This window comes from Schistocerca americana, chromosome 8, assembly GCF_021461395.2.
Source record: "Schistocerca americana isolate TAMUIC-IGC-003095 chromosome 8, iqSchAmer2.1, whole genome shotgun sequence".
NCBI classification, from domain to species: domain Eukaryota; kingdom Metazoa; phylum Arthropoda; class Insecta; order Orthoptera; family Acrididae; genus Schistocerca; species Schistocerca americana.
Window position 1 is genome coordinate 153,631,291 of NC_060126.1, and position 15,488 is coordinate 153,646,778.

General features: G+C 39.7%; 1 protein-coding gene across 1 annotated transcript in view; it reads right to left on the reverse strand.

Moving 5' to 3' along the window:
* Positions 1 to 277: 277 nt before the first annotated feature.
* LOC124545641 (coiled-coil domain-containing protein 96-like) overlaps positions 278 to 15,488 on the reverse strand; it is a 195,007-nt gene continuing 179,796 nt past the window's right edge. The window contains exon 10 of the mRNA XM_047124587.1: positions 278 to 502. Within this exon, the coding sequence (XP_046980543.1) occupies positions 278 to 502 (225 nt within the window). The remainder of the gene's footprint in view (positions 503 to 15,488) is intronic.

Sequence of the window (15,488 nt, forward strand, 5' to 3'; positions counted from 1 at the left end):
TACATGAAAATTTTATAAGATTGTTTAGCGCACCCACAGAGGCATGTTGATAGTCATTTTCTCCTCTCTGAATATTCGAAAGGAACTAAAACAAATTGTACATACTGATACAACATACGCACCACAATGCACTGTGCAGTAGTTTGTGAAGTAGACCAAAGGAAAATTTCACTAAGTATACAGTTTCCAAAAAATTTATTATTGGTGACGATACGTCACGACACACATTAAATAAGAGAGCTAGGAATGTGAGAGTGAGACTTTTCAAGACAGGGCCCTAGCTGTCGTATTTGATGTCGAGGCGCGAGGTCCCACGCTTGGTGTCAATGTGCAGCGTGATGAAAGACTGCTGCGGCGACTGCCCGTCCGTGCCCGTCACCAGACTCTGCTCCCTCTGCTGCAGCAGACTGCGCGCCGCTGCTATGTGTCTCTCCTGGTTGGCGTACGCCGTACGCAGCTTCTCCAGCTCCGCCTGCGCCAGCTGCAGATGCCATCGCACCACCTGCAGGCAGGTACAGCAGTTCTGTGACACATCACTCACAGCCGCACCGCAGGATCGCGGTATGGACAAGCAGCGGGATCGGCATGGGCCTTTGTCCAAACTCAGTGACATTTTAAGTCAGAACTAGTGCACTGCAGACATATGAGTTTCTGAGCAGTCTGCATCATTGCCAGATCGCCTTCTCCCACTCCTTCTTCCTCCTCCAACTTTCCCCTCTCTTCTAGGTCAAATCGCTAACATACCAACGGCAGCAAATTCAAAATATGAGACGGGCTTTTCTCCTACTGAGTGATACATACAAGGACAGTTTGCGTTGTTGTCAAATTTCCCCTTCTTATCTGGCACCCATACTGTTATAATTTATTACCCAAGATAGCTGTTTGTGTATTTACTCTACACTTTTCTTTATTGCTACCATTTATGACGCAATATGGATGCCACATATCTTTCCAAGATAGCCTTATCTTATATTATATAACTGATGACTCCATACAACCATCAACTATGATGTCACTATCAAACTTAGCTGCTCGACGTAAGTCTGATATTATAACATTCCAGTGGACATAACCCAGTGCAAAAATGGTAGGATATGAAAAAAACATCGAATGAGATGGCATGTATATTGCTTGATCTATTCACTTAGGAACTGCCCTCCAGGCCTCCAGAGATGTATCTAATAGTATTACGTTAAAAATACGGTGCATATTGCAGAAGATATAGCTAAATTACACTAAGGAGGTGTATAAACAAATTACGCTGATAGCCCATGGATCCATGTCTACCACGAACTTCAGGTTTTTTTTTATGTAGTCACACTGTACCCCTTGGTGTAGTACACTGGAGAGCCAAAGAGAGTGGCATACCGGCCTAATATCATGTATGGCCCCCGCGAGCATGAAGAAGTGCCGCAACACGACTTGGCATGGACTGGACTAATGTCTGAAGTAGTGCTGGAGGGAACTGACACCACGAATCGTGCAGAGCAGTCCATAAATCCGTAAGAATACGATGGGATGGAGACCTCTTCTGAACAGCACGTTGCAAGGCATACCAAATATGTTCAATAATGTTCATGTCCGGGGAGTTTGCTGACCATCGGAAGTGTTTAAACTCAGAAGAGTGTTCCTGTAGCCACTTTGTAGCAATTCTGGAAGTATGGGGTGTCTTCCTGCTGGAATTGCCTACGTCCGTCGGAACGCACAATGGACATGAATGGATGCAGGTGATCAGATAGGATTCTTACGTATCTGTCACCCTTCAGAGTCGTACCTAAACGTATCAGGGGTCACATATTACACCAATGCACACGTCCCACACTATTACAGAACCTCTACCAACTTGAAAAGTCCCCTACTGACATGCAGGGTCCACGGATTCATGAGGTTGTCTCGATACCCGTATACGTCCATCTGATCGATACAATTTTAAACGAGACTCGTCCGACCAGGCACCACGTTTCCAGTCAACAAAACTCCACTGTCGGTGTTGGCAGGCCCAGACAAGGAGTAAAGCTTTGTGTCATGCAGTCATGAAGGGGACACGAGTGGGCCTTAGGCTCCAAAAGCCCATATTGATGACGTTTCATTGAATGGTTCTCACGCTGACACTTGTTGATGGCCCAGCATTGAAATCTACAGCAATTTGCGGAAGGGCTGCACTTCTGCCACATTGAACAATTCTCTTCAGTCGTCGTTGGTCCCGTTCTTGCAGGAACTTTTTCCGACTGCAGCGATGTCGGAGATATGTTGTTTTACCGGGTTCCTGATATTGACGGTACACTTGTGAAATAGTCGCACGGGGAAACACCCACTTCATCGTTTCCTCGAAGATGCATGTACCGTGGCTCGTGCGCCGACTATAGCACCACGTTCAAACACGCTTAAATCTTGATAACCTGCCATTGTAGCAGCAGTAACCGATCTAACAACTGCGCCAGACACTTGTTGTCTTATGTAGGCGTTGTCGACCGCAGCACCATATTTTCCCTGTTTACATATCTCTGTATTTGAATACGCATGCCTATACCAGTTTCTTTGACGCCTCAGTGTAAGAAGGAAGGGGACAACTACATATTTCTTTGAAACAACAACTAAATCATTCTTTTAAAAAAAATAAAACACAGGAAGGCCTCTCATACGCTCTCCGTGAAGCCAGCTCGTCAAGGGCAGACGCATATATCTCATTGTGGGCCAACTACGCTTGCTACAAGCACTGTTATGCAGTGATTAAGCGTGTTAATGAACCCACCCTACACTAGGGACAGATACATGTCAGTGACTGCTGACACTTGAAACCCCAGTCCTGCTTCCATAGGTATTGTCACTATGAAATGATCAGAGGGTTATGCTGGCTCTGGCGAGGATATGTGGCCATGCTCTCCATACAATGAGTGATGTTCTGGCTTAAAATTCATCGTTTCTCAACACATCTAATGAACATTACATATCTAACAATTCTGTATTACAGAACACCATACCAATAAGCAATCAAGAGCTGCAGAGCATTGTACCTGCCACTGATTCTATCGCTTATAAAAGCAGTAATGGTTCAAATGGCTCTGAGCACTACGGGACTTAACATCTGAGGTCATCAGTCCCCTAGAACTTAGAACTACTTAAAACTAACAAACCTAAGGACATGACACACATCCATGCCCGAGGCAGGATTCGAACCTGCGACCGTAGCGGTCGCGCGGTTCCAGACTGTAGCGCCTAGAACCGCTCGGCCACACCGGCCGGCCGGAAAGCATAGATGTTGAAAAAGCTCCAGATGTCGATTTTACCATTTTAATCGAACCGGAGAATATATAGCACTGTAAAAATGTTCGGTTCAGTCTAATAGAGTGCAGATGCTCTGTGGAAATCTGATATACATCAAAAGCCAACTCATCACCAAATTCAGGCCACAAGTCGCCAGCAACAAAGTTTACTACATCAGGAGTGACACCAACACCAACAGCTGTCATGTTACTGTCTAAACAGTAACAGTGTTTTTAGGTACTGCTTGGAAACTACTAGACTGATGACGATGATTATGAGGTCCCATACTCCGAGGAGCATAGGGAACGATGCGGGAGACCAGCACCACCAACTAGGCAAGGTGGTTTGCCGACCGTAATGGGGATGAAGTATGATGATGAACACAACACATCACCCAGTCGTCTCAAGGCAGGGAAAATCCCTGACCCCGCCGGGAATCGAACCCAGGACCCCGTGCGCGGGAAGCGAGAACGCTACCGCAAAACCACGAGCTGCGGACATTAGACTGAGAGACTATGTATAGCATATAGTTAAAAAACAAAGTGTTACAAACATGCATAGTGTATACAAATCAGTGTATTTTGTCATAGACAGAATATATCAGTTAACCAGTTGTGTTAAAAATGATTTCAATTACATTGTGGAATGTATAATGGGACATGAAGTTCATGTGGGCATCAAATTGGATGACTGCATAGCTGCATGTGAACATGAACACATACCTGTCGAATTTAACACGTTCAGTGGACAATATTTGGAAAATGTTTCCAATATGGCGAAAAGTTATGATGAATAAAGAAAAACCATATAATAATAAGCTTGTATATATGACAGTAATAAAATAAATATTGTTTTAAAAAGTTACACTTGGTTAATTTCCAATTATACATATTATTGCATCCTGTATTAACTTTATATACATGAGATCTAACTCTACGTTATTATTACAGCATCAGAGGTGCATAAAAGTGTTCTGGCTTACAGCAAGACACACTGAGAAAAGCTGTACTCAGTATTATCAGTGATGTGTGGAATAAACTTCAGACTAAACTCACTGACCAGCACCACTTTAACGTGTAACTTATGCCTGTAATGCAAATATATGACCTACTATAGAACAATTTAGTTATAGCAGTATACATCTGTATTTTATACTCAAATTGTTACGTATTTTGACATATAACGAAAAAGTAAAATAACTCCAACGAACTGTCAACGTCGGAAGTTACCCTTACATGGAGGGTCGAGGGTCGCTATGATGACACTGTGATTTAGGTTTTAGCAGAACTAAGACGGTTTTTTTTTTTTTTTTACCGAGATTAGAGGACAGCTCTGTAATGTTACATAGGAAAATCGGCGGTGAATTTAACGATTATCAACGTGATAAGTTCTCCAAGTTCATCTCTGTGAGACATGGTGTTAGGGCGAAACTACCATTTCTCCTGCACAGGAAAGTTATTGTTAAAGTGTCCCTATTGATTATCTGTAGGTGTAAGATGACAAAAAAATATGATAAACTGTCTCTGAGAGAAGTAAATCGTCGACGGACGTAATATGACAAATCGGAAAAAACAGAGATGACACAGCCATACTCATCAGAAGATACGAGTATTTAATAGACTTTTCATTGGATTTTTACTGTAGTGGCTGTAGTAGTATGTCATTTAACAAAGAGCGCATTATGTCTGAAGTGGTTGACTAAGTCAGGTGCAGGAGGAAAATATTAATCTGGATTGTGGCTCCAAAAACAGGGTGACAGAGAGAAAAAAGGAAAAAGAACATTGGATCATGTTGTTTTCTGTACAGGAATGTTAACAATTTGTTCGCGAGCACTTGCTATCTGTAGGAGCTTGGTTCTTTGAAAAAGATTTTCTTAGCACATTATTCTGGCACCTTAACAGTTTGTCGCTATTAAAATCTGTCGAATATTTTTACAAAATACAGAGGAGGACATTTTTAGTGTTTTATTTATTATAGTATAGATATGTGGTGTCACCTCTCTCCCACACTGTAGGATAATCTTATTTGGCAGCATGTGTTTACATCATTTATTCGATGCGTGCTCAATATAGTTCCGCGTATAACTCAGAATGTTTCGTCTTTTCCCTATTAAAGTACATATTTTTGACATCACCTCCCCCTTACACCTAGCGCTTACATTAAGGCCCAACAGTTTCTGTTGCAAATTACTTATCTCGGCAAGTCAGTGCAATATTTCTATAGTTGGAGTCGTAAAGATTTCAGTGATATGAGTGTATGTAACAAATAATAATTATTATGTTATGGAGGATTCATGTGACAGCAGATAATTTCCATGGTTTTTATTCTATTGCCGCCTCGAGTCGTAATGAGGAAAGCAGAGTGTTAAAATTACTTCTTATTGATACGCTTTATTGAATCCTGAATGTATTGAATCCTGAATTTATTGATTCCTGAATGTAGTATTTTCACATCGCAAAGCACTTGTAAAAGTGATGTTATGGAATTGTGTAGTAGTAACCTAAAAGTCTAACGATAGTGCTCTACAGGGAATAAAATGATGTTTTTTAACCTTAGGAAGAATGTCTACACCGACAAACGATGGTTTTGTGGAGGTTCTTCTCTGACTAAAATCGTCTTCACTTTTTTCTAAGAAGGTGTTAATATCACGATAGCCACCATATTAAAAGTTGATCTGCCTAGGTATTTTGACTGGCTGGTTTGGGATAGAGTCCAGCGGTGGTTCTACGAGCATTAGGTCTGGGATGTATTCAGAGGTGAATTAGGTTTGGAATAGTGTTCAGGGGTGGATCCACCACGCTATGTCACACACGCACACACACACAATTGGGCAACTGGGTTAGGGGTTTAGAATTGGATAAGTCAATTCCTGAAACATAATTTACATGTGTTACATAAATCATCGATCATTAGAGTTTTTAAAGAAATTTTTAATTGCCACAGTTAATTGGTATTCTGTGTTAGTAGTAAGATATGAGAAAATAAAAATGGGTGTCACATTTGTTAGGTGGTCATGGGACGAGATTTTGTAAGAATTAGTATGCATAAAATGGGAACTACAGGATGTCTGTGTATACTCTAAATACTAAGGGAGAGTGATTATACGTCGGTGTACATACAGAAAATAATGGATTAGTGGATGTTTAGTAAATTAAGGGATGTACGAAAGATCTGTTTATAAATCTCCATTCCAGTTAGGATCTGCTTAAATAAAAGAGACACAACAGTACTTCACTTTTCTGTCTTGTTTAATGAAATTCGTTTTTATTTTTAGAGCAGATAGAATAATATGACTGTTGAATATGTTATCTATAACAAGAAAAGGACTTATGAAAAAGTAAACACAAAAAATGGTATTAGTTAAACTTCATGGGAATAAAGTGAGTGAGAGGACGATCCTAGTAAAATTAACATTCATCTTTTGTCTGATAGCCTTCACCTGTTACTTCCGTCTTCACCTTTCCTCCTCCTGGCCCTTTACTGTCAAGATATAGATATTAATGTAAGTTTCTTTAAGTGAGAATAGCCGAGCGGAGTGGCCTCGCGGTCTAGGACGCCATGTCACAGATTGCGCGGCCCCTCCCGCTGGAGGCTCGAGTCCTCCCTCGGGCATGAGTGTGTGTGTTGTTCTTAGCATAAGGTAGTTTAAGTAACGTGTAAGTCTGGGGACCGATGACCACAGCAGTTTGGTCCCTTAGGAATTCACTCACATTTGAACCTTTTAAGTGAAAATCACCACTCACATTTTTGTCCAGACATTGTGTCGTGGCCCTGCATTTATAGTAATATCACCCTTTATACGTTATTAACAGGTTTTGTATCGAAATGGGAGAATCTTGCTGTATGAACGGTAATAACCGGTTTGGACGACAGCGAGATAGTTCAGAATCGTAGTAATTATCCAGAACAAGCTTGTTATTTAATTTACCAAGTCGAATTGGCTAGTCGGAACTGGCGCGCTTGATATCTTCAGAGCTGACACAATCGCGAAAAATAAGAGAATAAGCCAGTTATTCGCGAAACGTATAATATTTCTGAGAGTTTAAGCATTTTCAGTTCATTGTCGATTTAACTCTCCAGTAGAGTTCAACTGGCGATTGTTCAGGGGGCTATGAAAATAGATCTTTAGTATAATGTACATGTAATTTTATTTCTACAAACCTATATTTCATAAGCGTTTGTTTCTTTTCCAGGTATTGCAACGAGATGTACCTATTAATATTGAAAAGCTCATAAAAAGGAAACGAAACTTAATGGAAAAGAGAAACTAAATTAAAGAAGGAATATCAAATAAGGAAATAATACGTGTGCAATTAATAAATTTTTGCGAAGACGTCACTGTTAGCGGCTACAACACGAGGTAGGACAATGTACGATTCATTCAGCTTAGTGCTCCATTCTGTAGCTGCAAAATTTCTTTATTTGAGACGCAGTGACTCCAAAATGTTGCAATTATTATATAATCATTGTACGTTTTGTAAACGAGCCACAAGATAGCGCAAATACGTAGGCGCGTAGCTTGACGTAGTGGTCTGCAATTGTTTTAAATAGGAAGAAGGTTTGTTTACACGTGTGTGATGATGCGCTGCTCGCAGATACCATCTGTGAACTGTTTATACACTTACTGCAGTACGATAAGTAACAGCGCCGATAAACTGTATCGTACTTTAATATGGTGATAACCCGATAGCAATTCTGAATTATAAACACTGAATAAATTTTCAGCTGCCAAGATCACTAAAAACCGGTCATCTACATGAATAAATTACTTTAGCGATCTTAGCAGTTCAGAATGCATTCAGCATTCATAATGCTACTCACGTGACCACCGAGTCGCGACCTTTAGGTGGCTTGCGGAGTATGATGTAGACATAGACTTAGGAACCATAATTAACGAGATTTCTGACTTTGAAAACCACCATCAGAGGCATTCCTGAATCTGAAGGGATACTAACTGAAAACCTTAGCTCTGCAACTTGAGCAAGAAACTTTGAAATACACTCTTCAACAGGTACTAATCCAAGCAGAGTATTGGATGAACTTTTAAAGGAAACGGAAAAAGAAATAGCAGAAATATTAGAATCTCCCATTTCATCTTCATCTACATCCTCTTCCATTTCGATAATATTGTCCTCAAGTACATTGCCCTTCTATAGGCCCTCTATATACTCCCTCCACCTTTCTGCTTTCCCATCTTTGCTTAGAACTGGGTTTCCATCTGAGCACTTGATATTCATACAAGTGGTTCTCAGTTCTCCAAAGGTCTCTTTAATTTTTCTGTAGGCAGTATCTATCTTACCCCTAGTGAGATAAGCCTCTACATCCTTACACTTGTCCTCTAGCCATCCCTGGTTAGCCATTTTGCACTTCCTGTCGATCTTGTTTTTTGAGACGTTCGTATTCCTTTTTGCCTGCTTCATTTACTGCATTTTTATATTTTCTCCTTTCATCAATTAAATTCAATATTTCTTCTGTTACCCAAGGATTTGTATTAGCCCTCGTCTTTTTACCTACTTGATCCCTTGCTGCCTTCACTACTTCATCCCTCAAAGCTATCCATTCTTCTTCTACTGTATTTATTTCCCCCATTCCTGTCAATTGTTCCCTTATGCTCTCCCTAAAACTCTGTACAACCTCTGGTTCTTTCAGTTTATCCAGTTCCCATCTCCTTAAATTCCCACCTTTTTGCAGTTTCTTCAGTTTTAATCTACAGTTCATAACCAATAGATTGTGATCAGAGTTCACATCTGCCCCTGGAAATGTCTTACACTTTAAAACCTAGTTCCTAAATCTCTGTCTTACCATTATATAATCTATCTGAAACCTGTCAGTTCCTCCAGGCTTCTTCCATGTATACAACCTTCTTTTATGAATCTTGAACCAAGTGTTAGCTATGATTAAGTTGTGCTCCGTGCAAAATTCTATCAGGCGGCTTCCTCTTACATTTCTTAACCCCAATCCATATTCACCTACTACGTTTCCTTCTCTTGCTTTTCCTACTACCGAATTCCAGTCAACCATGACTATTAAATTTTCGTCTCCCTTCACTATCTGAACAATTTCTTTTATTTCATCATACATTTCTTCAATACTTCGTCATCTGCAGAGCTAGTTGGCATATAAACCTGTGCTACTGTAGTAGGCATGGGCTTCCTGTTTATCTTGGCCACAATAATGCGTTCACAATGCTGTTTGTAGTAACTTACCCGCATTCCTGTTTTCCTACTCATTATTAAACCTACTCCTACATTACCCCTATTTGATTTTGTATTTATAACACTGTATTCACCTGACGAGAAGACCTGTTCCTCCTGCCACCGAACTTCACTAATTCCCCCTATGTCTAACTTTAATCTATCCATTTCCCTTTTTAAATTTTCTAGCCTACCTGCCCGATTAAGGGATCTGACATTCCACGCTCCGATCCGTAGAGCGCTAGTTTTCTTTCTCCTGATAACGTCGTCCTCTTGAGTAGTCCCCGCCCGGAGATCCGAATGGGGGATTATTTTACCTCCGGAATATTTTACCCAAGAGGACGCCATCATCATTTAACCATACAGTAAAGCTGCATCCCCTCGGGAAAAATTACGGCTGTAGCTTCCCCTTGCTTTCAGCCGTTCGTTTTTAGTACCACTACAACAAGGCCGTTTTGTTTAGTGTTACAAGGCCAGTTCAGTCAGTCTTCCAGACTGTTGCCCCTGCAAATGCTGAAAAGGCTGCTGCCCCTCTTCAGGAACCACACGTTTGTCTGGCCTCTCAACAGATACCCCTCCGTTGTGGTTGCCGTTGCACCTACGGTACGGCTATCTGTATCGCTGAGGCACGCAAGCCTCCCCACCAACAGCAAGGTTCATGGGGGAGGGGGGAAGACTGTTTATAATGGATAAAAAGTGAAACAGTACAAGGTGCGGTACGAAATAACTGCGTCGTACTCTGAATAAACCATATGAATGTGGTAGTACGTTACACTTACCGATGGTGGGACGTTGCGGAAGCGAGCGGCAATTTCAGCCTCAAAAGGAATCTTCATTTCCTCCACTAAATAATACCAGATACCGTGAATTGCTAGTGATACGCACATCTTGAACGTTCACAAAAGCAACGGCATGGGTGTGCGCGCCAGTCAATGTGGTAGCATAGCGCAATTCAAACAGTCCGCTGGACGGTGTGGTGACGTAGGACCCACTTGTCGGTATTCTGATCAGACGCCTGCATTCTCAACGTTCAACAGGCATATAAGGTGTGTTTTAAAATGACAAAACGATGACAAAAACAATGGATGTTACGCCTGTGTTTAGTTATCCATAAGCTGAATATTCAGTAATGAAGATGATTCAAGAATTACCCACAGCTGTGCTAAAGTAACACTGTCATAGCCACGCAAATATACAGTGGGATCAAATTTATACTCACGAGAAGCCGTTAGAAAAATTTATGATTCAAATGATAATGAATAGCGGTAAACAAACTACACACAACGTAATATAATCTTTTCTTGCATAGCGCAATTCAAACAGTCCGCTGGACGGTGTGGTGACGTAGGGCCCACTTGTTGTCGGTATTCTGATACAGACGCCTGCATTCTCAACGTTCAACAGGCATATAAGGTGTGTTTTAAAATGACAAAACGATGACAAAAACAATGGATGCTATGCCTGTGTTTAGTTATCCCTAAGCTGAATATTCAGTAATGAAGATGATTCAAGAATTACCCACAGCTGTGCTAAAGTAACACTGTCATAGCCATGCAAATATACAATGGGATCAAATTTATACTCACGAGAAGTCGTTAGAAAAATTTATGATTCAAATGATAATGAATAGCGGAAAACAAACTACACACAACGTAATATAATCTTTTCTTGTCCCGTATACAAGAATGTTGTGCTTGAAACTAATCTAATTCACGCCTACGTGGCTTTTCATGTAATCCACCGACCGTAGACGTCGTCAAATCTCAACGGACTGATTCCGAATGACATTCCTGAATGTTCCTTACTTTTATGACGGGTCCTGAGACATCATTCCACCACGTGTACAGTCCTAAGCGCCTTGTCCTCCGCCTGCAACACCCACGTCGGAAGACCTATCCAGCCGAAATTCCTAATTAAAATTTTAATGGCTAATATAACATCAAATCTTGTTCATACTTTTTAAAGAAAAGACTGTCTACGGAATCGAACCATTTCTGTTTTAATATTATGATTTTAATAATCAGAGGAACTAAGTGTAGTGTACAGCTATTTTTTGTGATAACTATCTTACTGCTGTGACTCTGTGAAACTGGAGACAATTAAACCCATTGAAGATTCAATATTTCCATAGTTTTTAGAGCCCAGAAGAAAGACATTCGAGGTTACCGATTTGCTTCGGATAAAGAGGTGTATTCAATACAATATGAATTCTTAGGCAATCTCGAACAATTGTTTTATGAAGTCATTGAATAGCTTGTACGAAAGTGCGATAAATATATTGAAAGTTATTGTTGTTACGTTTGAAATAATATGCAAAGGATTTACTGTTTTTCCATTTGTCTCATTTTCATTCTACTCTCCCTTATACATTAGAGGATATACGAAAAAAATATTTTAATAAACCTCCATTCCAGTTCGTATCTGTTTAAAAATACAGCATGTAAAAAGCAAAATTCAAATATCTGAATGCTCTGTTACTGGCAGGCATAGCGTATGCAATCTGTTTCATAAATTTACTAAATCTTCTCACTGTTCCATTAATAAAACATGGTCCTGCTGGGCCATGGAGCAGTTGATACTAGTTCACATGGTACTTCGGACGTGAGTGATGTAAAAGATAGTAGATCGTCTGGATATTCTGCGGTGTGTGCGTTGAATTAGAGATACATGGTCACAGTTCCCACAGCAGAGTTAGCGAACGCTGTGTAACTACACAGGTTGTTCGGAATTTCTCATTACAGGCTTATAGGACTTCTGGAGCAGAATGAGTACCTGATATTTTACATGTCCAGAAATGTAAGGTTTCCGTTATACGACAGAGGAATATCTCTGGCACGGGTTCTGGCCACTGCACTGGAAATTTAACAGACACCAGGTGGGATGGAGAGTTTGTAACACTGTTGGTGGTCATCATATCGAGCCGCTGTTGTAATGCATCATTACTGATTCTGTGTGTACAATTTGCTGCGTTCTTTTTTGTTTTGAAATACTACAAACAGGTAATATTTAAGTGTTAACACAAACAAATATGCTTATGTGATAAATGGATGTTTTGGTACGGTTCCTTTCGAATTTTTACCTAATAACTGTACTGCGTCACGCCTCCTCAAGCAGAAGTGAACGAATTAAACATCTGAACTGAAACTGTCGTAGCACGATAACACTACATTTGCGGACAATGAGTTCCTATTAAAATATTCTATACTCACTCCCCTCTACAAGCCCTAGACGTTTGTAACGGGGATTTTTGGACCCCCTGTATACTCCCAATGAATGTAACTGTTTTGTGAAAGTAGGACACCACACATTAACATTCTATATTCAGAGAGATAATACCTAGATCGGTCAACTCTTAGTATGATTAATACGTTTAAATCATGATCCTAACTCTTCCTTTGAAGAACCACGATTTTAGTGCCATAATGTAGAATTGTCAGGCAAAAATTTCCACAGTACCACTGTTTCTCGATCTAGACAATCATCTACAGGTTAAAACATCGTTTTATTCCCTGCAGCGTACTACTATTAAGACATTTAGGCTATTACTACACAGTTCCACATCATCGCTTAATAAATGCTTTACATTGTGAAAATACTATACCAACTGAAGCACATCGGAAAGAACAACTTTTACACTCTTACTAACCTCCTTACGGCTCAAGGCAGCAGTGAGATGTACACCATAGAAAACATCTTTTATACTCGTTGTCTACACTCACATGACAATACTTTACAGCTCACACTTCAGTAAAATTACACTGATTTAGAAACACATTTATAAAAAAACATTACACAGAGGAAACAGTCGGAGTTCGGAATAGAAACTATTAGGATTTAATGTAAACACTAGATAGGAGCGTGTGCTGAAAACTAATGCCTCTGATTTCTTTTTATTCTGTTCTCAATAATCGGTTGAGGTATTACATGTCATGCACATTAGTCTGTCGATTTGCATGCTTTGCTGATGCTGGTTGCAAGCCTCTGCCACAAAAGGGCGCCGAATCCTAGTGTGTAACAAGGTGGTGTGTAATGTGACTATATCGGAGTGTAATAAACAGCGTGTTGTAAGCGAGCTACGAATTCAGGGAGTTCGTCCACACACAGCGCACGCTCTTCTTCAGTATGACAATACCCGACCACACGGGAGTGCTGCGACTTCTGCAGCACTCCGACTCCTTGTGTTCTCTGTCACAGATTACCCACAATTCAGTCCCGACTTGGCCCCATCGGATTTTCATCTGCTACCAAAACTTGAAGAACGCATCTGAGGACTTCGCTTTGACAGTGGTGAAGCGGTGTCAACAGAGATGACATTGTGTTTCCGTTGAACAATCTGCTGTGACATTATCAACAAGGTGGTCTCTCATTGGACGAAACGTGTTCATTGTCAGGGTGACTATGTTGAAAAATAAATATCTAGACATGAATAATAAAGATGCAGAATGTTAATAACGTATCTTTCATTTAAAAAGCTTTAAGCGTTATCACAATTAATTCGGATGCATTATTTTTGGGCACACATTCGTATAAGGGGGGATGACATCACAAATGTGTACTTTAACAGGGGAATGACGAAACATCCATATTTTCTGATTTATCATACAATGTACACCAAAGATCTACTTCTCCCAGTGTCAGTTTCTCACCTATTTTGATATTTTGCAACTACACATAACTAAGGTCGATAATGTAATAATATTGTTTCCATTTAGAAGAAATGGTAAATTCGTCTTGTCATTATGTCTCATTGAGACCAACTTGGAGTATATACCATGTAGATAAATGTTAAATACACCACAAATTTTATTTTTTAACGTTACAGAAAGGTCATTCTCTAATTTTTGTCGAAAAACTCGTTTTATGTTTGCTGGAACTGATATAGAAGTCAGCCATACGTTATGGTTACCCTTCATATGCGGATAATTTCCGATGTTAATAGCTGCTTGGCATTACCCTGATTTTTACTTCGGTTGTTCTACACAGTTTCTTGGTGGGAGATACAGTTTACTTGGGAGTAAAATCTCACTTTAGAAACAAAGGTTGATACTTCAATGAATACATACTACTAAGTTTTCTCCTTAAGTAGGTGTTCTGTTGTATAAAGTAACAATATGTGTATAAAACACAAATGCACATTGCTTGTCGTAATACACAAGTATGATTATAAATCCTTGATTGCAAATGATAAGAATTCAACTCTGCACCAAAAAATAATTGTCTGTATTATTTATCAAAATACTTAGGATTTAGATTAAAACACACGCATCACTATTGTTGGAGCTTAATTGTTCTATAGTAATAAAAAATACACATGGATCGCATATTGATGTTACCGGTATAAGTTACAGGTTAAGAAGCGTTTCTCGATGAGGGTAGTGTGATGTTTGTGTCGCACAATGTTAGTAATACTGAATAGAGTTGTTGAGAACACATGCTTTAAGTCAGAACACTTTCACGCCTCTTTCATGCTGTGATAATAATGTAGATTTAGTTCTCATATATAAGAGTACTACAAAGAAATTTAGTAATATGCATGATTGGAAATCAAACAGATGTTATACTTTTTTTTTTAAAAGTATTCATTTGATTGCCCTCTTATACACAGATCTCTGAGACAGAACTCCACATAGCATTGTAAGGATTGCAGTGTATGAAGACACACATTCAGACAACGATTACTCTATGGGATCACAATCATGGAAAACATTCCAAATATATTGCAGCTTCGCAGTATGCATCGCTTTACTGTGTAGTGATACAATACAACTGTCAAGCTGCAATGTAAGTGCCACTTTAATATGTATAAACCGCTGAATTTCCTCCATAAGTATGTGTTTTTGGGTAGAGATTAACAGTAAGTGTAAAAAACAAAGACATGTTGCTTATTGTAATGCATAAGTTCGATTCCAATTCTCAGATTGTGGATGAAAAAATTCAAACTTTTTTCAAAATAAAAATGTTCTGTCACGGTATATTGATAGTTTTTACTTATGGACCGTCTGACAGCAACTGAATAAAACACAATTTTAG